The sequence below is a fragment of the Egretta garzetta genome, unplaced genomic scaffold, assembly GCF_000687185.1.
Source record: "Egretta garzetta isolate BGI_Z169 unplaced genomic scaffold, ASM68718v1 scaffold136, whole genome shotgun sequence".
Lineage (NCBI taxonomy): Eukaryota > Metazoa > Chordata > Aves > Pelecaniformes > Ardeidae > Egretta > Egretta garzetta.
In genome coordinates, this window is record NW_009260066.1 from 2,586,421 (window position 1) to 2,608,956 (window position 22,536).

At 39.0% G+C, this 22,536-nt stretch overlaps 1 protein-coding gene across 1 annotated transcript; it reads right to left on the reverse strand.

Annotated features, from left to right (window-relative positions):
• Positions 1-4,099: 4,099 nt before the first annotated feature.
• On the reverse strand, positions 4,100-17,624 carry TMEM167A (transmembrane protein 167A). The gene is made up of 4 exons (XM_009641120.2): positions 17,550-17,624; positions 16,534-16,643; positions 10,976-11,010; positions 4,100-7,612 (listed from the first exon to the last, which is right to left on the reverse strand). The coding sequence occupies exons 1-4, from the start codon at positions 17,622-17,624 to the stop codon at positions 7,542-7,544; spliced, it is 291 nt and encodes a 96-aa protein (XP_009639415.1). The 3' UTR covers positions 4,100-7,541.
• Between the last annotated feature and the right edge of the window lie 4,912 nt (positions 17,625-22,536).

A 22,536-nucleotide genomic window follows, 5' to 3' on the forward strand; every position in this document is an offset into this window, starting at 1 on the left:
AGTGTTGTGGTCTCATGGTCATTTTCTCTGTCTTCTGTAGACAAACTCTGACCAGGTCCTGCCATTACGAGTTGGTTAACTGGCACTCTGCAGGTGGAGCTGCAAAAGCAGTTCTTTATGGATGGATTTGAAATGCAGAACAGGATGGTCTCTTAAAGACCAATGTTAGCCACTTTACACACGTAAAGACCTGCACACAAGAGAAGAGAGTTCTTTTGGGGAAGTTTGCTTTCAAACCTGGTGTTACTGGATTTGTTACTGGACAAAGTAAGGAGGAGGAGCCTTCTGTGTGTCAATGGGGAAGGAAAGAGTTTAAATGGCTGTAAAAGCAAAAGTGAAAATCTGGGCAGGAGGAATATGAAGAAGATGGTGGTGTGGTCAAACCAACAGATCAGGCTATGACCTGAGGTAACTGGATTTCAAAGGATTTGTTCCTCCTTGTGTGAAGAGGAGGAGACAATTCTTATTACCTCCAGAAGTCACCATGAATCCAGAGACGAAAACCTTTTCCATGTCTCCTGTCTCTTAAGGAGTGGTACCATCGAACTATCAGACTGATGTCAAAACTTGTTCCTTGGCAGACAGATGCACATTCTGCGCAGGGAAGCGGTACAGGGAAGAATACGCTGACTATTGCACGGTCGTAAACCCCTCTTGAATGAGGGACCCGGTTCAAGCCCTCTAGCCCCAGTCACATTGCTAGTGATGGTGATAATTTTAAGTAAGTGCCATCTTTGGGTCATCAGGATTTTATGTCCATACTAAATAACAAACAATTCAAATGTCAAGAATGGTTTATCATAAGGAAGGGTTTTTTCTTCTGTCTCCTGAAGTTTTGCCAGTCTGTGAGAATCAATCATGGGAATTTGAAGTTAACATTTGTTCCAAAGAGACGAAGATCAGTGCGTTCCCTTGGCTTCCTTTATTAGCTGAAAAGGGCGGGGGAAGGAAAATAAGCATGTAGCTTAATAGGAAATCAAAACTGATTTGTGAATGTGTGTCTGGTCTGGCTTATTCATGACTGTGATACACGTGTAAAATATGCTGGTGGTGCTACATAGTCAAAAAAGCAGCTTGCCAACACTGTTAAATTACTATTTATTTCCTTTTAATTCCACTGGGTGTGACATTTATGTCCAAATACATCTATCATTTTGTGGACTTTTCGTTAGCCTTACTACAGCCCTGAAAGGTTATTTAAGTTTTTGCATGTGGGAATGACCAGCTGTGAAGACTTTAGAACTGAAAAGGGTACTTTTACATTTTGACCTGACTTGACTTTGCTTTAAAACAAGTCGTCTTTTGTGTTTTAAAACAAGCCTTTTTTTTTTCAGAATAAATGAAACCATATATAATTTTACCCTTTTAAAACCTTGTCTTCCCTTAGGGGAAAATACAGTATTTTAATCACTGAGTTTGCCTGAAGTAAATGCTGTCAGCCGGTACGAGTGATGTGATAGGCTCCTCTGACTAGTTTATGCATGATGTAAATAGATGACGCAGAGGACATCAAGGAGCCTGGTGCAGCGTGTTTGGATTATATGTGCTTACATCATGTTGAAAAAGAGATCAGTGGCATGCCATAGTGTTTAATTAGGCAAACATAAATTGGTGAACTGGTCTACAACTGGACTGGTCTACACAAATATGGCAATTTACTGCAATGACGTCACAGCTGGATACACTTACAGTTGTGCTGGAGATACATGCTTACTGCTTCCCACTCACTTAGCTGAGCTGGAGGGAAAACCTCTTTTTTTTGCGGTACAGCTTCCAAAGAGCCCTTTCAAGTAACGGAAATGATGTGATACGATAGACGCTCTTGTAGAAAGTTTTGCTTTTGACAGAGGAGCCCATTAAGTAATCATCTTCTCTACTGACATACCGGGAGCTGGCAGGAGTAGTTGTGTCACTGGAAATGTTTATACCCAGATCTTTGACAAAATGTTGGTGTTTCACTCCCACGCCAGTGGGAATTATGTTAGTTAGTAACATGCTCTTTTTGGAAGGTCTTTCTGATTTAGATTAACAAAGCGTTTGACAATCTTCCTACGGCTACTGGTTCTTGTGCAGTGGGAAGCAATGGGTGAGCTGCAGTGCCAAAAGCTATTTTATTTCTGAAGCCTCTGAAGCTTGAGTAAACTCAACCTGACTGATATTTCATCAGAAAACTTGGGCTCCAAAGGTCAAACAGCCAAACGGAAGTGTGCATCGTGAAGTGAAAGGTTACTACCTGTGGCCTATTAGCCAAAGAACAGGCCATGAACTTCAGGCAAAAGTTGTCTGTAGATACATTATATCTTGTCAGATATTGGTTGACCGAAAAAAATGGATATGCCTTTGGGCACACAAGCCCTTCAGATTTGAAAGAGTCTGACAAACTGAAAGCTGAGTATAGGTTAGTTCTTTGTGTGAGATTTGTCATTTTGGACCTGAAGGAGATCCTCCCTGCCCAAAAGCATGTGTTTTTTTCCAACTGTCAGCAGGTCTTGCAGAATGAGTGTATTTCTCCATGCATTTTGCCTTGCTTTATGACCTCAGGACATCATGAAAAAAGATACTATTTATAAAATATAAGAACTGTAATGAAGCAAACAATTCAGGCCCTACGTTCAAATCCTTTTTTTTCAATTTGTAGATGTACCTTCCATACCCATCATGCTGATTACATTGCATTACATGAGCTAAAACTACTTTTCTAGCCATCCAAGTGATGTCAAATACATGTGGAACCTATATGGACCTTGTAATGTATGTTGAAAGCACTCGTCAACTGGGCCTCGAATAACGAACAAGGTTCAAGTAAAACAGGAGAAAAAGGCAGGAAAAAACTCAGGCTCAAAACCCTTCCTTAACTGGGAATGTTCTGACTATATAATGTAAAGTGGCTGCACAAGTATGAGAAGCAGGTTTAGATCACACTTTCCTGGCTTCTGGTGGTTTTTACCAAGGTTAGAATTCTAATCTATTAGGAAGACATTGCTTTTCTTCTCTTTTCTCCAGAGAGTAGTTACAGCATGAAAAGAAGAAGGGGGGAAGGAGTGACTACATCATGATGAGCCTTTCTAAGCATTAGGTGGTGGGCTCTTCCATTGATGTCAATCAGATAGAACCAGAGACATTGTGCCTCTGTCATCCTTATTCATCTACTTGGGGGACATGGGGAAGAATGAAAAGTGTGGCTTTAACTGCAAGCAGTAATCAGAGACCCAAGCATGTTTTGGGAAAACACCAGTTGTAGTACTGGAAGTGACGGTAAACCTCACTGTATTTCTAACTGTCCATTGCAAAATGGTATATTTAATGCTTTGCTTTGCTTCTAGGGGCTGTAGAGAATGACTGCAAGTTGCTTTATCTGTGAGTAATGTGTTGTCTTCACAGGCAAGAATTGTTTGAGCTGGTGAAACGAACTGGAAGAATGAAAGCCTCAGAGCAGAGTAATTATTTCCGCTACCACATTGCAACTTCACCTCTTGGTGACAGTGTATTTCCACCGCTCACTGGCTGCGGTTAATGAGGTAGAAAGGGCATTCATAGAACAATAACATTGTTCCAAGAACATGAAATCTTCGAGTCATCCTTGGACTTCACTTTTTGTTTCCTCCTCCACTAGCTATGTCTGCCCATTTTCTTATCAGTCTCTCCAAACATCAGACCTTTACGGTGATCCCATCTCTTACTCATGCTCTACTCACTTCCAGCATGGCTATTACTGCTTTTCAATTTAGTCTTCCTAAACCCCTGCTTTGAATTTCATGTCACTTAGAGCACAGATGTGGATGAAAGTTAACGTTAACATTAATCCATAGCAAGTAAATGCATGGGTATAAAATATTCCGTGTATTCAAGGAACAACACATCATGTTTCAGGTTTTATTGCATTGATGTTATTAGTTGCATTATTAAGCAGTAAATTTGGATTTGCATACAGCAAATAGATGGCCGCCTTTTGTTCCAAGATTGCAAAGTTGTGCCATTTTAGCATATTTTAGCTTGGTAAACCTTTAGTGAAGCAATAGCAATGCAGCTGTGGCAGCACACAGCTCAGTTCTGTCAGTGCCAGAGAAGGGAAGGGCTTGCAGATGGACTCCTACTCTTGACTGTAATTCTGTCAATCCACCAGACAGGTAAGGTATGTCAATATGCAATGACAAATGTAAAATGCTGCAGAGAGCACGCTTCCATCATGTGCCAAACACAAGGTGTAGGGCCTGTACCTGTTCCTCCTGCTTGTGCAGCTCTTAGAAGGGAGAACACCTGATATTTTTTGAGTTGCATTATCTTGATCCAAGGTATTCTGTCTTACTGGGAAATGCTCATCTATAATCCTGCATTCTCATTGTTCTCTCATTAATTGAGAAAAACAGATGGGACCTCTCCTCCAAGCTGCACTTAAAACCACAGCCTACACCACCCTCAACGTTCATGCAACGTGTGCAACAAGTACAGATGGGGGAGCTTGCCAGATGTTAGAAGTGCCATCCATGACGTTGTTCAGATAAAAGGATGAAGCCTCAAGGAGGAAGTACTTTTCTACAGTAGGATGCACAACTATAGCATAAGTCATATTTAATCGCTATTCCATTCACTCCCTGTGCACCTTCCAGCACCTCTACATAGGATAAGTGTACAGACTTGCTATGGTTGTAAGCTCCTGTATTTCAGCCAGAAACTCCTGCTGTGGTCTTCTCAGCCACTTGTGATAGCCATTATCTTCTCTGTCAACTTATGTCAAATCCCACAATTGTGCATCTGCCATTTTGGGCTAGTTCAGCACCTAAATCATTTGGTAATATGCACTTCATTTCTCTACTCAGTCTAGGACTCAGCACAAAGACCTAGTGCAAGAAAAGACTATTTTCCCTGACCCTTCTTCCAATAGAGCTCTACTGGAACTTACAGTCTTTGAAAATGACACAGTTCCACCTGAGAGACTCGTAGTAAAGCTTTACCAAGTGTCTGCGCCCAAAGTTACACTCTCCCCTTCCTTCTCGCAGCATTTATACCTTGGTCAAACACCAAGGTATTCTTGGTTCCTCATGTCTCTTTTACATGAGAAAACAAAAGCAAAGAAAGCAAAAATGGCTTTAAGATTCTAACAGGGGAAAACGGTATTTTCTTTGTATTGTAGTAAAAGACATGAGGTATCAACCTCTTCAAAGCCAAAATTTTGAAAAACAAAGAACTCATCCTGAGGCAAACACCTGCCTAAAGCAGTCATTTCAAAACAACTGAAGTTTGTCACAGTTCAAAGACCCTGTTTTCAGATACTTTTACTAGAGGCAAGTGCTGAGCAGCCCCCACTATAGATGACACTTATTCCTGCCTGCGATAATTTCTAATGCTTGCATACAACCTAGTGCTGCTTAACTTGGGTATTGTCAGCAGAAGCTGGGAAATGTGTTATTTAATGTGCAAAAAGAGTAGCACTGACGAGCAATCACACAGCTAGTAGGCCACAAATACCCTGTAAACACCATTTAAAGTGGAAAATGAACATCCTACTTTGGGACTATATCCATCAACTACCTGCATTTAGGACAAAATGAAGGACTGCTGTATAGGAAATCATTTTAAGGCTTGAACAATAAATGACAAGTAGGAAGAGGCCTGTTTGTCTGAACTTCAATGATAAAACGCTGTGAACAGGGAAGACTTTTGCAATACAATGCCTTCATGTCAACAGTTTTTTGATTCTCAGAATTAAAAAATTCCTTGGTTTGTTTCACTGGTATTCCTAGTCACAGCTAAACATAAAAGATTATTATGAATTAATCTGATGACTAGGACAACTTTATATAGATTGAAAATGTGTGAATATCATACAAATACCATTATTTATAATAAAGTCCTACAAATATTAAAATGTAGAATATAATTACTTAATATAAAGAGGTATCAGATGATTCTTTGCATATTTTGAACATGTACACACCTGACAGTCAAAAACCAAGACTCCTTAGGAATTTCCCTCCCCCCAGTCTAGGAATGGCAGCTTTGAAATCCAGAAATTACTTGCTTTGATGCTATGTTTGGAGCAGTATCCACATTTAAAGTTACTGAAATAGCTTTAGCCTCTCCCCAGATCTCCTGCACAGTTTAAGGCTTGTATGTGTGCACAGTATGGTCACCATCATACAGCTCTCTACTCCTCTGAACCTGCCTGGTTTACAGCCAGGAGTATTTATCTGGCCTAAATTGGAGAAATCTATTTTTTCTGGCTCCAGATTAGAAAAGAGTTTTGGACAAGTACTTCTGATGGTGATTTAGATATGCAGGTATATGTGAGACAATACAGAGGTAATAACTAATAATCACTTATCTTTCTAATTGCAGCGTAATTTGGGTCTTTGAAAAAAGGTTTTCAAACAAGAATGACAACTGCTATGTACCTTTCAGTGTGTTTTATTGCCATCTTAGCTCATTCTGATCACACGCTTTCAGAAAAACAAAAAATACTGCTGACAGACAACTCAAATGCAGTCAATATGAAGTCATACAGTTGTCTGATGTAAACACACCTGTCAGGCACTATTAAAATAAGTTACTAGATTACTAAAAGTTTGCAAAAATTATAGAATAAAAGCTAATGGCAAGTATTAATAAAGGTAATCTAGTCTGTATTAATAGTGAGTGTAAACTAATTTAGTTGTTTTCTTTAACCTTTAGAATATTGGGACATGCAACTTCCTTATCTGCAGCCTCCTAAGAACCTAAGTGTTCACTTCGCTGATTTAGCAACCTTGTATTATATGCAACAGCAGCAGCAAAGCCTTTAGAATCTTTTTGTCACGATACTGAAAAAAGTTGGGGAATGATTTACCTGAGACCTAGGTATCTAAAAATGAATACATATCATATTTTACACAGAGTAGTCCAGGTTCTCCAATCCCACACCTGTGCCTTCTCAGGAGCAAGTTGACAGCACTACAGTTATGGTCCCTGCCTTTATTCATACCTTAACAATAAAAATATTGATAGATTATTTGAGCAACTACAAGTTTAGAAAACAAAAGCTGATTGTAACTTAGGCCAGAGGTCATATTTTTAGTATGCAAGTATAGCTATTACAAAATGACAGGAATTGTTCAGACAGTAAGAACTGAAAATACTTTTGTAAACATATCCTAGAGTCACAATGGTTTTTATTCTTGTACAAGTGGTCTTATTGCTATTGCTAGATTTACCATTTTTAAGTTTCATTAAATAGGTTTATCAAACAAAAAATTAAAAGCCTTTCCAACTCCAAGGTGTAAAAAAAAAAAAAAGATCCCCTGAAAACCAGATACGCAACAGACAGACACCCTTTCAAGAGTTACATCAGGAGTGTCAGTAGTAAGTACACGTCACCCAGAGTTAGTTACATTATGATCACTAATACTGTACATGATGGTCCGTTTGCGGGGTGGGGGGTGTCCACTAAGGGATGGACTATCCAATGTGTGAGAGGACACTTGATGACACTTTCCCATCTTTTGTTGCCAGAAGTTCTTCCATGCTTTGCTGTTTCGTTGTAGGGCGTAGGGGACACTCTCCAGTTGCTACTGCACAAACAGAATGCTGAAGGCCATCACGACACAGCACACTGCCACGTAGGGGCTCTTCCGTTCACCTGAGAGGAGGGAAAAACCCAAACCAAACGAAAATTCAGACATGACTAAACAGATCTAGGCTGCTCTTAGCCTAACATGGTAATTAACTCATTGCACATGCAAATTAATATTCAACATTTTTAGCTAGAAAATGCTATTGCTACTACAGTTGTGCACTGAGGAAGAAAACTAAGACGTAGGGTAGGATATATTGCTAATAAAGACAGGGTTGGAGCCGTTTGCTTTAAGCAAAGGTCAGTGTAAGGACTTCTATCTTTCCATAAACCATCTTTTCTGACATGCATTTTCCAGGAAAACAAGGAAAAAAAAAAAAAAAAAAATTGCTGCTACCTCTTAGTGCCAAAAAGAGTCAGGAGGCAGGTATCAGAAAGCTGATCAAGACACCAAATCTTTTACTGGCTCTGTTCCCAGTTCTTGGCTAAGGGCTCAAAAGCTGTTCCGTGTCAGCTGAAGTGTACCTCGATGCTGTCTGGCCATGCCAGCTGCTATACACAGCGTGCATCTTCCACGCATGGTATCATGTAGGAGCCCACTAACTGGCTGGGGAGCTCACAGCGGCCCAGACACGGACAGGTGCCTGTCTTTTTTCTTTGCTAGAGAGATATAACATTTTTAGCATGTGGAGAGGGTCTGGCCCACAGATTTTCAGGTTAGTCATAAAAATGGTTAACAGATTACAGAAGTTGCACAGACACCTCTATTTCTGACTCTTTCAAATTAGTGTTATGGTTTTCCAGGGCAGACCGTGGATGAAAATTAAGTTAACTCCATTAACAGACTTATATTTGGTGGCAAAGGCAATTGAGAAAGATCTCTTCCCACCCATCTGGTCCAGAACAAAATGTTACAGAGCCCTCCTGTTCACCAAATAAACCATGAAAAGTGAACCTTAGGTAGGGAACTGTAACACAATCAGGGGAGTATTAGTAATGTTAATCAGACTGCTACCTACTTACATGGGCACTTCCTCCATTTAATTAGCCAGGCGTTTTTACTCTTCTACTTAAGCATTACTCTTCATGAATGCATGGACTTCTCTCTGGAGAGCAGCATCCCCTACACTGGATGGTACCTCCAGCCTACAAAACTGTCGGGAAGTGTTGACACAGCAATGGCTCTTTAAAGTGAGAAGATTCCTTGTTTTATGCATTCAGAAGCATAAAGACAGAGCTGGAACTGTTTGCTTTAAAAAAAGTTCAATTTCTTTTTGCTGTGTGAGGTCCTTTGTCTTACTAGAAACCATCTTTTCTGAGACGCAGTCTTCAGAGAAATGTTAAAGAAAAAAACTGCCAAGGCTCCCAAGTCTAGCGTTAAGGTGTAATCCTCAGGAAAAAAAAAAAGAAAAAAAAAAAAAAAAAAGGTCTCTTTTACCAGGAGGACCTTCAAAGACAGGAGGAACAAACTTTCCATAGCAAAATAAAAATAAAATACTTGTAGTGACACCTCCCATAAGCAGGACTGCCTGCCACAGTGACATTACAAGATGTTGTCATGATCTGGCATATATTTAATTAAACTTCAAATAACTGAATGAATTAATGTCTGCAGTTTCACATCTGTTTAAAATAAATTTTTGAGGAAGTCCACCTCCTACAGTTTAGAGTATTACAATTTTCATATGGGTTATACTTTCCTGCTCTTAATTTTCTTAAAAGGGAAATCACCATGTGGCAGGATTAAACATCATTTTGCACAACTTTGTAAATATGTAACCACTTGCTGGTTATTAAAATCTTATGCACATGTGAAAAGGTTGTTTAGACATACTGGGCGAGTTAAATGTAAAGAAAGCCAGTAGGCATTTTCATTTTTAAAAGCCTACACTTTCTACATGCCTTTGTGATTAACACAAATAAAATTATAGCAATCATCTTCAAAGCCCATTTCCCATACTGAGGACATGGTACTGTTACGTAAGGAAACGTACAGGAGGAATGTGAAGATGCTACCTCCTCATATGTCTAAGAGAAAGTCAAATAGGACCACTCTAGATATAAGCTGAAAAGAAATCAGCGTTTTACATGAAAAAGAGAAAAGGAAGCAGTTCAGTGTGGAGCACAAGAGTGCATGCATTACTCTGAATGCAGCAAATGCAAAGACGTTAATGTTAGTACATGATGGGAAAGCAACACTATATTCCAGACGAACTGCTGTTCTTAACGTGATTATCAAGTTGACAGGGGCTTCATAAAACCTCTTGTGTACTCTTTCAAATAGCTTTTTAAACTGTTTGCTGTGCATAGCTAATAGAAAAAAAATATGCTTGCAGTTATTTTAAATAACAAGAAGATGAAGATAAGGTAAGGTGTTCTCTTCAACCTTGAACAAGCCCTAATACAGCTGAATTTTTACGCTTGTTTTTGCCGGTATAGCTCAAAATTCATTTCTGACAGCTGCCACCTTGCCAGTATCTTTCAATTACAATACTAAAATTGGTTCTGCTATGTCTATTATCTAAATAGGACAATATCTGCAATCATTTTAACAACAGGTCTTCATGAAAAAATGGTTTTTGCAGCAATGCTTTTTGACATACTGTAAAATGTATGTCATGTCCCTTTCAAAGCCCGAGAATGCAGAAAAGGGAACCATACATTTTTCCTTTAGGTTCAATGACAAGTAGGAATATCTACAATTACAAATTCAATGTTTCTGCTCTGCATTAACAATGCAATCTGAAGAACACTGTTTTGATGATGGATTTGTAATTTTTAAAAAAATCTTAGATATACTTTAATGCTAAGACTGAACTTCTGTTGCATACTCCCATTTCCTTCCGAATAGAAATTCAGAATAAGGATTAAAATAAATACCAAAGTTATGGGAAAATGTCTAAAATCAGATAGAGCTGATCAGCCTCCATATAGATGCCACTTGACACCAATAGCTTTGCACAACTCAAAAATGTACAGAAGCTAACTAAAGAAAGGAAAAAGAAATTAGCGATCAAATAGAACCTTACTGCATTATGAATTCCATGTTGTTTTACTACTATAATGTAAATACCTGGCTTTTTTCAGTAGGCCATTAGAATTTAAACCAGACAGTAGTTTAAGGAATCACTAATTTCTTTGTACATTAATCAGAAGTATGCCCTTGATTATTTCATGTAGTAAGAAGTGCAGAAGTTTTTTTGCAAATACATCACCACATATATGAATTGACATTAGAAAATGCAGGCTTCCATGATGCTAAGATAGTGATAACCCGCGCCCCGCCCTTCACTGTGTATCATGGAGGTAAAACCTGCATTTTTTAAGATGAAGTATGGGTATGGGTTTCATTGCTACATGGAAACATTATCCTAATAAATAATGCATAGTCTAGAAAAAGCACTTAAAGATTTCAAGGAAAAAAATTACCAATCCTGGCGCATTTCCAGAATATTCCCAGCAGTCTGTAAAGATAAAATAAATTCATTAGGCTCTTGGTTTAATAAAACAACTTAAGTGAACTGATTTTCTTTCTTCTGTGCTAAAAGAATCCAAATAAACCATAGTTTGTCATCTCAGCACTATTCTCAACATCAGAAAACACCACATACCTGCACAGAGGGGTACAGGCTATGAACTAAACAAGTGGCAAAGTTCTTTCTAAGTCTAGCAAGCTTTTTGGCATGCAAGGAAAACAAACATGCATTTACTCAGCCTGTGTCCCAAATCTAAAGATTTCATCAGAATTCTACACTAAAGTACCCCAGACAGAAAATTATGCAAAGAAAAAAAAAAAACCAACCTAGAAAATACTGGAGTAGGAAGTACCAACAAGCCTCTGTGTCACTGTATATGGGAAACTTTTTATGTTAAGATTTTGAAGCAAATTTTCCCACAGGTATGAGAGATGATAAACCTGAGTACTTTAGATTTAATGCTTTGTAGTCTTCTTTTGTATTTCCCTTAGTAGTAGTAGAGAAAAATGCCTCTTCTAGCAGAGCACACTCATAGGTGTAATCTGATATAGAGTACTTGCATTGAAATGAAGAACAAAACAATTCTTCAGGTTTGTTTTTACTCTTTTACCAAGGTTTACCTTGCTCATGTCTCTTTTATGCTGCTTGCCCATGATGTTAATTCTCACAAGTGAAATAACAAAGGAGAAAAGCAGGATTCAACTATTCAGAGCACATCCTAACGGATGGACAAGCATGTACACAAATTTACAATTTCTCTCTGTAACTAAAATAATCTCATACTGACTGCTGAAGAAGAACAAGAGCGGGGACTGCTTTAGCATCTAAGGAAGAAGAAGGGAAGAAATACTGAAGCATCCTGAACTAGAAGCCAGCTTTTAGCCGTTCCAATGTTGGTCAGAACTGTGTTGAAAGCTTGTCTACAGGAAGGTTTCCTTCATAGTATGACTGGTTGCAATGAAGTAAAAACATCTGGATTCAACTATATTGTCTGTTTATAGATTTATGGACAACCCCCCCTTAACTATTTTTCCTCCTTCTCCTGATATGTTTATCAGCAGTAACTTCAGTCTACATTATTTGTGGGGTTGTATCTACTACCTGCTGTGATGGCAGTTCTCCAAGTGCTTTCCCACAGTGCTCTGAACCCATACTCACAATGGTTTGATTATCTGTCTTCCCCCTTTCTTGGGCTCTAGCAATTGCCTATATTTTTTTCCTGCTTAGATGCAGACAGGTAGTTTTGGGCCACTTGCTCCTGCACACTTAAGCAGTCAACATATCCTGCACTTTTTAAAAAAGAATTTCTGAGCTACTTTGTATTTTATGGCCTCTTGCACGGTCTTAGTCTACTTCAGTATCAATCCCTCTTTCCCGTTAGCATCCTCACCTTTATTTCTGAAACAAAGGTCTGCTGTTGGGCAGGTGAGAACCAAGTGTTCCAAGAGGCAGCAAGTGACTTGAGGTTTTCAAACTCAAAGTGAAATGCCTTCTATCTGATGTACCTCTTTCTACCAACTTCTGACCAATTTATTGCGAACAGCATTCCAACATTTTCATTTTTAGAAAACAGGTTTTTTCCTTTGTGCTTCAGATTGTTTTACCTCAAGCCAAAAGTATTTCTGCATAGTTAAAGCTCTTTTTTTTTTCTGCTTTTATATAGCTCCACAAGCAGAAGTATTAATCCCTGCATGTAGACCATCATACCAAGCTAAGCGGTCACACAGTAAAATAACCTGAAGACATCTATGCACTTTTTGAAGACGCATGCAGGTAAAAAGGCATTTATGGGCAAATCTCAGAGTAAAATAGACAGTGCTGTGTGGATGGTGCTTAGGACTCTCGAAATGGTTGTTACTCTCTGTCAAATTAAGATTTACACACTGCATGCTGCAAAACCAGCACAAAAACTTCCACAGCTCAGCATCTCATGTTGCCATCTCTCAAAAACTTGCCCAGGAACTCAAAGAAATAAAATGTAACTGTCCTTTTTATATGCATATTTGAAGAATCTTAACTGGGAAAAAGAATATTAACTCCTTCAGGCAGTCTATAAATCTGTTGAATTTGCCTCACAATTGCAGCAAGGGTAATTCTTTGCCTTCTCAGGGATTTTTTGACCATTTGTAACAATGTAAAGTTATAATTCAAGTAGTGTACATTGTTCCTAGCCCTAGAAAACCCCCTTGGTGAAAATATGAATTTTCCTTTCTGATGTGTGAGGTACAAAACAGTTAGAATATGGGTTTCATCAGCTACCCTTACTGCAGTTAATAATTTATGAACTTCAAGTCACCACTGACATGAGGACTGACAAGCCTTCCAACAGATGACAACAGTACCTTTTCAAAAGGCTTGTGCTGCTATAGGAACAGCTCAGTACATCTGTTTGTCCACATACGTTTGCTGCTGAACGAAAGGAAACTGAAAACTGGACCTTCTAAACAGCTATTAATCACAGCCTCTGGATGAACTGGGGAACTCACAGTGGTAGAAAAGCCTGTGCAGGCGTTCTGCTCTCCTGAATTTTTCCATTATTGTTCACCTCGGGTCCACAACATGCACCTCTTCAAGTCAAAACCTGTTCGACTATTACAGAAATGATGTGGCCTTGAATGAATCTGCTCCAAAATAATTCCTCCTGAAGCAACTGTTCAAAGTAATTGCACTGTTCCTTATTCTCTCCTTCACATTCATCTTCATCCTTGTTTTGATGGAGGTAAAACGTGTCAGCTTGCATACCTGGTGTTTTCTGGCAGCCACAAGTCAAACGTGCACGAGCTGCTGCATATTCCTGGCTTTCAGGGTTAATGTTAAAAGTGGTGTTGGTTAGCAGGAGAGAAAAAAATGCGAAGAAATGGAACCCAGTGAGATGAGAAAGGGTTAGCGAGGCTTTAGACTTTGGCTGCTAGACTTGGAATGCTGCAAAATGCAGCTGCCATGTGTTTACCAGGACAACCCCACTGACACTGCAGGAGGGAGTGTGAGATACCCCACTGCCATGCTTATGGCAGGTCAAAGGAAATCTCCGCTGCATATAAGCTAACACATCTTTCTGGTTAGCAGGGAGGAGAGAATTTTGTCGTGGTACACATTCTCCTCTAGTTATCATGAAACAGTAAATCTCCACTTGTTTTTCCAACCTTAAATGCTATTGCTCAGGACAAAGCACATGGAAACACTCAAGACGCGGCAGGGAAAACGAAGGTTTAAAATTCTGTTTGGCTTGGTAGGAAAAGACACATTTTGGCAGAAGTCAATGGGATGAAATACAGTGTTATGAGGATGGGTGACATCACTTTGCAACACAGTCTCTCAACCAACAGAAACATGTTTCTTTACTTACTATCAACAGATTTAAATCTTCACCAAAGTTACCACTCAGCCAGAAATATAGTGAGTAACTATCAACATTGCTCCTCTGTCACTTTAATATTTTATTGCTACTTTTTTATGCTATTAATTTGGAGCAGCTATAATGAGGTAAGATCATCTCTGTGGTAAAATGAAATATCACTAGAATTTATTTTATCCAGTATGTCTAGACATTTCCATTTGACCATGGAATATGTTAGTGAAGAGGGACAGGGGTTTAACAGCATATGAGCTCCATGTAAACATCTACCATTCAGGAAACAAATTTCATTGCTTCCAGGCCAACGTTTTATTCTCCAGTACAAAGTAGTCTACATACGTCTACGTAAAACAAAAATAAAATAGTATGTCCAACATCTATATAAATACAAACCTACAGATCAAACGCCCAACTCCTCCACTGTGTCAGCACCCTTTGAAAACATTTTATGAAGAGAGTTCTATTGTACTCCAGACAGATTTGCCTCAAGAATAAACAGAGTAGCTCCAGATTAAAGGAAATACTCCTTGCCAAGAACAGCACTAAAATTTTAATCAGTAAAATAAATACTTACTTCTTACTGTGTATACCTCATTGACTATTGTGTTATCTTCCACTACCAGACACCCAAATTCCCCTCACACTCCCCCCTCGCCCCCGCCCCAAGTCTTTCATTAAGTCATCCTTTCTTTCCATCTTTACTTTTATCAAAAGGAATCTCTCATGTCAGTGGCAACCTCATGGCCTCATATGAAAGGACACAAGGATTTTCATGTTAGAACTCCAAACTGAAAAAAAGCTAGCATACTCTGGGTATATGACAGTGCCAAAAGAAAACTTGTGTGATAAAGGAGCAACTCCAGAGGTTAATTACAAGGAAGGTTTTTGGAAGACAAACACTCAAGGTTCTTGGTGACAAAAGTCTACTTAAAACTTGACACTTTTTCTGAAAATTAAATGCAGAAGTGACAGAAGATACTTAGGGAAAAAACATTTTCTTTAACAGCAAATGATCTAACGGAAAAAGTAGACAAGCCAAACACCAGCACCCAAAAGCCCGTCTTGGTCTTTCCAGCTAGAACATTACCAGCTAGAATTACCTCCTACTTCTATAAATATTATCTCCTTTGTATTAACCTTAGGTGACAGTGTTACTGAAATACCATGGATGGCCTCAGTGTTTTCTACGTCAAAATTGCGCAGTCATTACTTTAAAATCACAGCATTTAAATCACAGTTCTCCATATTGCTGACTGAACCCAACAGCCAGTCACACTCTTTGTAGCACAAAGAACACTGGTAAGCCAAAAGGTGAATGGGTATTAACAGCATAAGCGAGGCACAGATTCGGCTCTGTGGCTGTCCTCATTTCCCAATGCCCCAAAAACTGTGCTGCCGAGCAGGGTAGAGAAAAACTGTTTTGCAGCAGTTTTGGCCCTGCAACATTAAGCACATTCCAGGAGAATGAGGAATACAAAGCAGAAAAACACTGGTCACCTATGAACATGTGCTTGAGGAATAAAAGTGAGAGATGAAGTGAGAGTGACCAAAAGACAAAAAAATACCTCAGGTCTTGTAGGAGCTTTCAAAAACCCTTCTATAAATTCCTTCATCTTAGACAATACAAAACAATGACTTAAAAAGACCAGACATAAGGATAGTGTTGCTTATTTAAAAAATACTGTTTTTTTAGTTGCAGGTTATTGCTAAAGCTGTGTTTCAAACTTCTACTTCCAAAACACCTAAGTTGAAAACAAAAAGCCAGCTTCTGCTGTTCATGTTTTCCTACCCACCCTAAGAATCAAAAAGAAATCATTACAGCAATAGCTGCTTGTAGGAAAATGTTTTCCTCTTGTCACTCATTTCTGTATCTTTAATAAGCATCTAATGAGAAAGTTGCAAATTTAGCAAATAACTAATAAAGCAGTATTAGCTGGCTTGGTTAGTTAACTGATTAATACTCAAAAAATGCAACTAAGTCATGGCAAGTACCTTACTGCCTTCTATTGTAAGGTATAAAATATTTTTATCTTTAAAGATGGAAATTTTTCAAAATAGGATTTGTATTATCACACATCATTAGAAGATACTAAGAGTAAAACGTTTCAGTTGAAACCAAATAGCTAGTCTATTTTTAAAACGATCAGACTACATACCCAGTTTTGTTTTTGTCCAGTAAGCTGGGAGCCAAGGATCTGATATAGGCACAGGTACATATGAGCAGCAAGATTACGGTCAGTAGACTCTGAAAGTTGAAGATGGCAGACTATGGAAGAAAATCAGAAAAGAAAAATTACATCTTTGCATTACAAAACTTCCCTCACTGTATAAGCTAGAGAAAATAAGTGATCCCCTAGACAATACCTATTAAAAAAACCCAGAAACCTACAATGCCAGCGAACCAGAAACTCTTTCAACAGCGTTTTGCACCCAATGGTGGAAGAATGGAATTTCTCCTTCCTAATTCACCCCAAGAAAGGTAAAGAAATAGCAGGCAAAGTGGTAACCTTACAGCTTTGCTCCCAGGCACCTGTTCCAAAACCGGTTTGTGGAAACCCATTAGCAGCAGGCTAAGAGTTACGGAAAACAAATGTTCCCTCTAGGCCAAGAACAAGTGTAACAGCAGTTTGCATCAACAGAATATGGTGGTAGTGGTGAAGGTGGAGGTGAAGAGTATTTAAAAATTAAACCAGCAGCAGCCAACACAGAGAATAACAAGAAATATGCAGGAGGGTTGTTAATATATTGCTTTATGAAGACTACACCAAAATTCAACAGATTTGTAGAAATATATACAATTAAACCCACCTGAACTATGAAAAGATAACTGATTAATTTTGTTTTCAAATAATCTTTTGATTTTAAATTTTAAAATATCTTTCCTAGAAATAATTTTTTTTAGAAGTGCTAATTACATGGTAAACGCTGGACAAATGAAGGAATTGCCTTAAGATGAAGAAGTAAAAACCTGTAGTTTGATAGTCTAACTAATCTGCCTATGGCAATAAGAAGAAACAATTCCTGAGAAACTGCTGGCTAACTGCTGAAGTTCAAAATACCAGTAAAATGCACTAAGTGCATCTCATGAGCATTTTTTTTAACTGAGGTCCAGGTCATGTGTGGCCAACATGTTCTTTAATCATTAACTTAATAAGCAACTATCATGGCTTACGTGAAGAACTCTTTTCCAGAAGTAAGCATTACGAGGGGAGAGAACATACTCATGTAAGGACTGCTGTAACTCCATAATGAAGTACAAAATCTGCAAGATGGCTGACGCTGATTTCCAGCAAGTGACACATCACCATTCCAAAAAATAATGCACTAGAAAAATTTTTTTTTTCCTCTCAATAGGTTCACTGGAATTTTTAGCAAAAATACTTGCCTCCTAGTCCTTGTGATTTGTAGCTTCTAATTAGTCCCAAATCTGAGACTTAGATTCTTCTTACAATGTAAAATAATCCAGCTGCGTGAAGCTGAAGTTTTGCTGTTTTGGGTTTTTTTTTAACTTAGCATGTCTCAGCTGACATTTTGGTCAACTGATCAGCACTGTGTAGTATACCAGACAATTGCTTACTTCAAACAGCCTTATTTTCTCTTTGCTCAACTACCCGCATTTGCAAATCCTATTTAGTCTGAACTCAAACAAAAATGGAAAAGCAAATACAATAAATTCACTCTTCATTCTGGAGTTCTGCTGAAATTGTGTCTAAATAGCTTGTATTTTTTCTTACTGCTCAATCCAGAAGGCTGAATAGTAGTATTTAATTAAGTGTATATACTTAGCACTGAAGAAGGGATACTACATTGCAGTTTCCTTCTTCAAACAGAACAGTGGGGTTTAAGGGCACATCAGAGCTCCCATTTCCATAGCCTGAGGCACATCTCTGTTGATCTATGGGCACTTTCTTCCTATGTCACAAAATTCTAATTTTTTGAAGGTCTGATAATCAAATTTCTCTAAATGGTTAAGGAGAATTATAAAAGAAAATCACAGTATTTCACCTCAGTATTGCACTAGCAGCAAATTAAGAGACAAAACCGAGAAGCTCTAGTAGAAGCAAAGCCATTGGAACAACCCTTCTGATACTGAAATCTAAAACCTTGCAACAACAACAAAAAATACAACCTTAGTGTCTCCATGAATCATATGAAGCAATACTGGAACATGCATACAACTGCCAGCCTGAATACATGCATTAGACAAAACCTAATTTAAAACTCTAAGTCAATGGAGTCCCAACAGGCCACTTACGGGGGTGGGAGCTACCTGTTAAGAAGAAACAGCATGGAGAGGCTCAAGGAGCAACTGAGCAACTCTGCCTCTGCAGCCTGTATGCCAGATTTCAGCATCCTCAAGAGCATGCCCTCAAAGGCAGCATTAGCCATTGGAGTGGGTCTGCTACTCTCCCTTTTACTTCTGCCCAAAGCAGGAAACCCTCTTCCACCAGCCATCCTTGAAGAAGCAAAATTCCCAAGCCAGTTCCCTCATTCCTCATGCCCTTTCTACAACAATAGCCTGAGAGACAAAAAAGGGACAGGATGAAAATGTGATTAATAGAATGCAAAGAGAAAGGAGGAGGTGGAGAAAGCTAAGGAGTAAATGGCAACTACGTGCAGCAGCTGACACACAGGGAGGTTTCTGTGATGAGTGAGAATGTGGACAGCTGAGTCGGCGGTGATCCAGCACCCAAAGCCAGCCCTCAGGTCCTCAAGGTGAGGCTACCTGTTTTTCTCCCAAGCCACAGAATTTGCTAAATCATGTTTAGTTTAGTATTTTAGCTTAGCTAGCCAAGCCATCATTTCTGTTCTACTACGTCGTAATTAATGGACAGATTATTCACGGAAGGACAAAACACTGCCCATCCTCATCAGTAGACTCTTGCCCTTGCACTAGGCACAAGCTTTTGCTGACTTCAGATACCAGGGAGCTTGCAATTCCCCCGCAGAGACAACTCTTACAACCTAGGAGAGGCAGTGTCTCCTGGCTCCTGTGGGTCTAGGAACGCGACGGGGCCGGATCCAGGAGTGGCTGCCTCTCAGCAAAGCCAGATACTCCCTATCAACTGATTAATTCGATCAGTCCTCCGGGAGAGACAGCTGCTCTCGACATCTCCCAGCGCAGTGCCTGCCAGAGCTCGGTTCCCATGAATTCCTGCAAGCTTCCTCCTGCAGCTGCTTCCCAAGGAGGCTGGCAGTATCGGGTACTTCAACACATGAAAATGGCAGACGGGCACACTTGCTTCCTCTTAAGCGGGGACTGTAAATATATATTCGTGAAATGTGTCAACCAATAGGGGCAGTATATAATTGTCCTTTGTTGGGCTCTTCATGTGTTTCTTCAGATATGCAGCATAGGGCATCGCTGTAATTACAGACGCCATTCCACTGAAATGTGCTCTGAATTACACATTTATCTACATAGTCACTTCAAAAGGACAGACATTAATATCTTAAAATTTGTTTACAATTTTAAACTGGAAATTGAAATTTATTTCTGAAGTAGATGGCTTTACATTTCATATCTGAAGTAATTCTTATGGCCCAGCTGAATTTACAGAAAAGGGCGATTTACATCCAGCTGCTTGAACTGATGTAATTAAAAGCTGCTGTAAGAGTCATACATTACTTGGAATCCTTTTAAAAAATACTGCATTCACATACCAAGCTATTTGGAAGATGTCGTAATGTAGGTGGGTTGCAGTTTTATTTGGTTAAACTGGGTTCCTCTGATCCAAAAGTAATTAACTGGAATTTTTCAAACGCGTTGACTGGCTTTCTGTGAGCCTCATTCCCATTACAAAGAAATTTCAACACATGGAGAAATTGATGCTCTCTCTTAGACTGTGTCTAAGACAACTAACTGGTGAAAAGACAGCTTCCCAAGACTCAGACTGCAAGTGCAGAAAGGATGGTATTTTTTCTTGTTTTATACACTGCAAGCTGCAGCTTTAATTACATACGCTGAACTTTTCTGTGCCTGCATTTGGCACATTTCTGACACGGTGGAAGCACCTTAGCAGTTACAGTCTGTGTTACTTCAGTAATTACACTTCCCCCGCCCCCTGCATGCTGTCTCCAGGTAGTTGTGGAGCACTATCGCATCACCTGCAGCACTAATGAGGTATTGTATTCAGCAGAACTTGCAAGAGCAAGTTTTTTCATAAGTCTTTAGAAATGTAAGACCATGGATTTTAGCTTTGAGAGCTACAAAGCTTTGATGCCCAAAGGCTCTTTTAAATCCTTCCCAAAATCAGACCTTAAAAAATACGCCTCAATATTATCTCCCATATCATATAGCATCTTAGTAAAAATAATACCACATAATACACCATAGAAATAAAAGAATGAGTACTCTTGAAAATTTTCGTGTGTCCAGATTAGCAGTGGTGGCAAGTATTAGAAATACTCGCGCATATCTATGGCAGTTAGAAACAAATGTTACAGCTAGAGACATTTGAATGTATTCCCATCTGAGTCCACATGTGAACAGTGTAGCTGTCAGCATAGAGGATACTGGGGCAAAAGAGGGAGTTATAAGGAAAGAAATGGTCTCCTGTTGCCTCTGGAAGACGCCATCAGTGAGTCTGCTACAGCACAGGAGCAGGAGGTGGTGCGACAGCTCTTTTTTCTGGGGTGAGGAGAGAGGAAAGGAGGAGCTTGCGGAGGGAGTAAAAAGAAAGCTATGGAATAATACATGGTAATAGCATAAACTAAAGTTTAATAAACTTTAGTAGGTGTTTAGATTTAGAGTAAAAAATTTCCTATGCCGCCGAGAAAGGGAATCTTGATGGGCCATAACATTTGCACAGCCCGCCAACCTCATTACAGACCATATTGTCACTCCTCCAAGTTGGTCAGCATTAAGTTTACTACGCTTTGGTAGAAGGACAAAAACAAAACAACAACAAAAAAAAGGCAGCTCAAAGTTCTGGTTATCAGCAACTCTTGCACTTTATAAGGGTATTTAATTCAACATGCTGAAAGGAAGGGCACACTCATACGATTGCCTGAATTTTTAGTGATCACTGCTAAATGTGTATTCAACCTTAGCAGACACAGCCATAACAAACGCACTGACCCTAAACTTTTTTCTACCATGAAAATAACAGCCATAGCTAATACCCTGTGCTGCATCTACCTCTGTACTTTTTATTTGCTCCATCACTCCTACATTCTCTGATTCAGACACTGTTTTGTTCCACGTCTTTGCAGACAGCACCACAGAATTATGAACCACTTGATGATGTGACCTTTGTGTAACGCTGTAATAAATTACATCCTAAGTTTTGATGCAGCTGTATGTGTTATGGAAGGACTCCCTGAATTTCCCCTTCCCTCATATACTTTCATTTAAAATAAACCACCCAATATCATGGTTCTAGGGGAAAAAAAACATGCAGGAGGAGAATGGAAACCCCATGCTGTTGTCTCCTCGGTTGGTAGAAAGCCTAAGCCAAAAGCTCTCCCAGTTTATCTCAACAGACCTAACACTGAAACCAAAGCTTGATCTTCCCTAGACTTCCAGTATTTACAAAATGATTACTCCATCTGCCATTGCAGCGTGACCATGATTTCACCTGTGTGTGCTATAAAAAGAGAGGCCACCGTAGTGCCAGCAAGTTGTTAAACTTTGCCCGATGGTGAAAATTGTAATAATCAATTTATGTGGGAAAACACAGATAAATTATTGGAATATTCTAAAGAAATTGTAACCATATTTGTGCAATATGCTGCAGAATATACAGACTTTCCAGAACAGTTCTATTTTCTTTTTTCCTGCTCAATAGTATAAAACTAATGGATGATTATGTTCTCTGGAACCAAAGAAACAAATGCTGCTATCCGGTAGTTTAGCTGTCTTTCTTACATTAAAATGTGAGCAAGAGCTTACACTGTAGTTAAACAACAGGTGATAAAAATGTAAAAGCCTACATTAAAATAGCAATGTAGCCTTCAAATCCCAACACAGAAAAGTGAAATGAATCTATGAAATGTTAATGAAGAGGTCCTTAAAAAGCTGAAAGAGAAAGTGCTTATTACCTAAGGTTTCCATTAGGTACTGCAATTCTTATTTCCCCCGTCTCAAACTAATTTTTAGGAGTATAATATTGAAAAAATAATAGGACATAAACCATGTAGGACTACTCCCAAACTGA

Coding starts and splice junctions, on each gene's coding strand:
- TMEM167A (XM_009641120.2), bottom strand. CDS start 17,624: ATGGAGTTACAGCAGTCCTTACATGAGTATGTTCTCTCCCCTCGTAAT. Junction 11,011..16,533: donor CTGGACAAAAACAAAACTGG/GTATGTAGTCTG, acceptor TTATCTTTACAG/ACTGCTGGGAATATTCTGGA. Junction 7,613..10,975: donor CTGGAAATGCGCCAGGATTG/GTAATTTTTTTC, acceptor CCCTCCTCTCAG/GTGAACGGAAGAGCCCCTAC.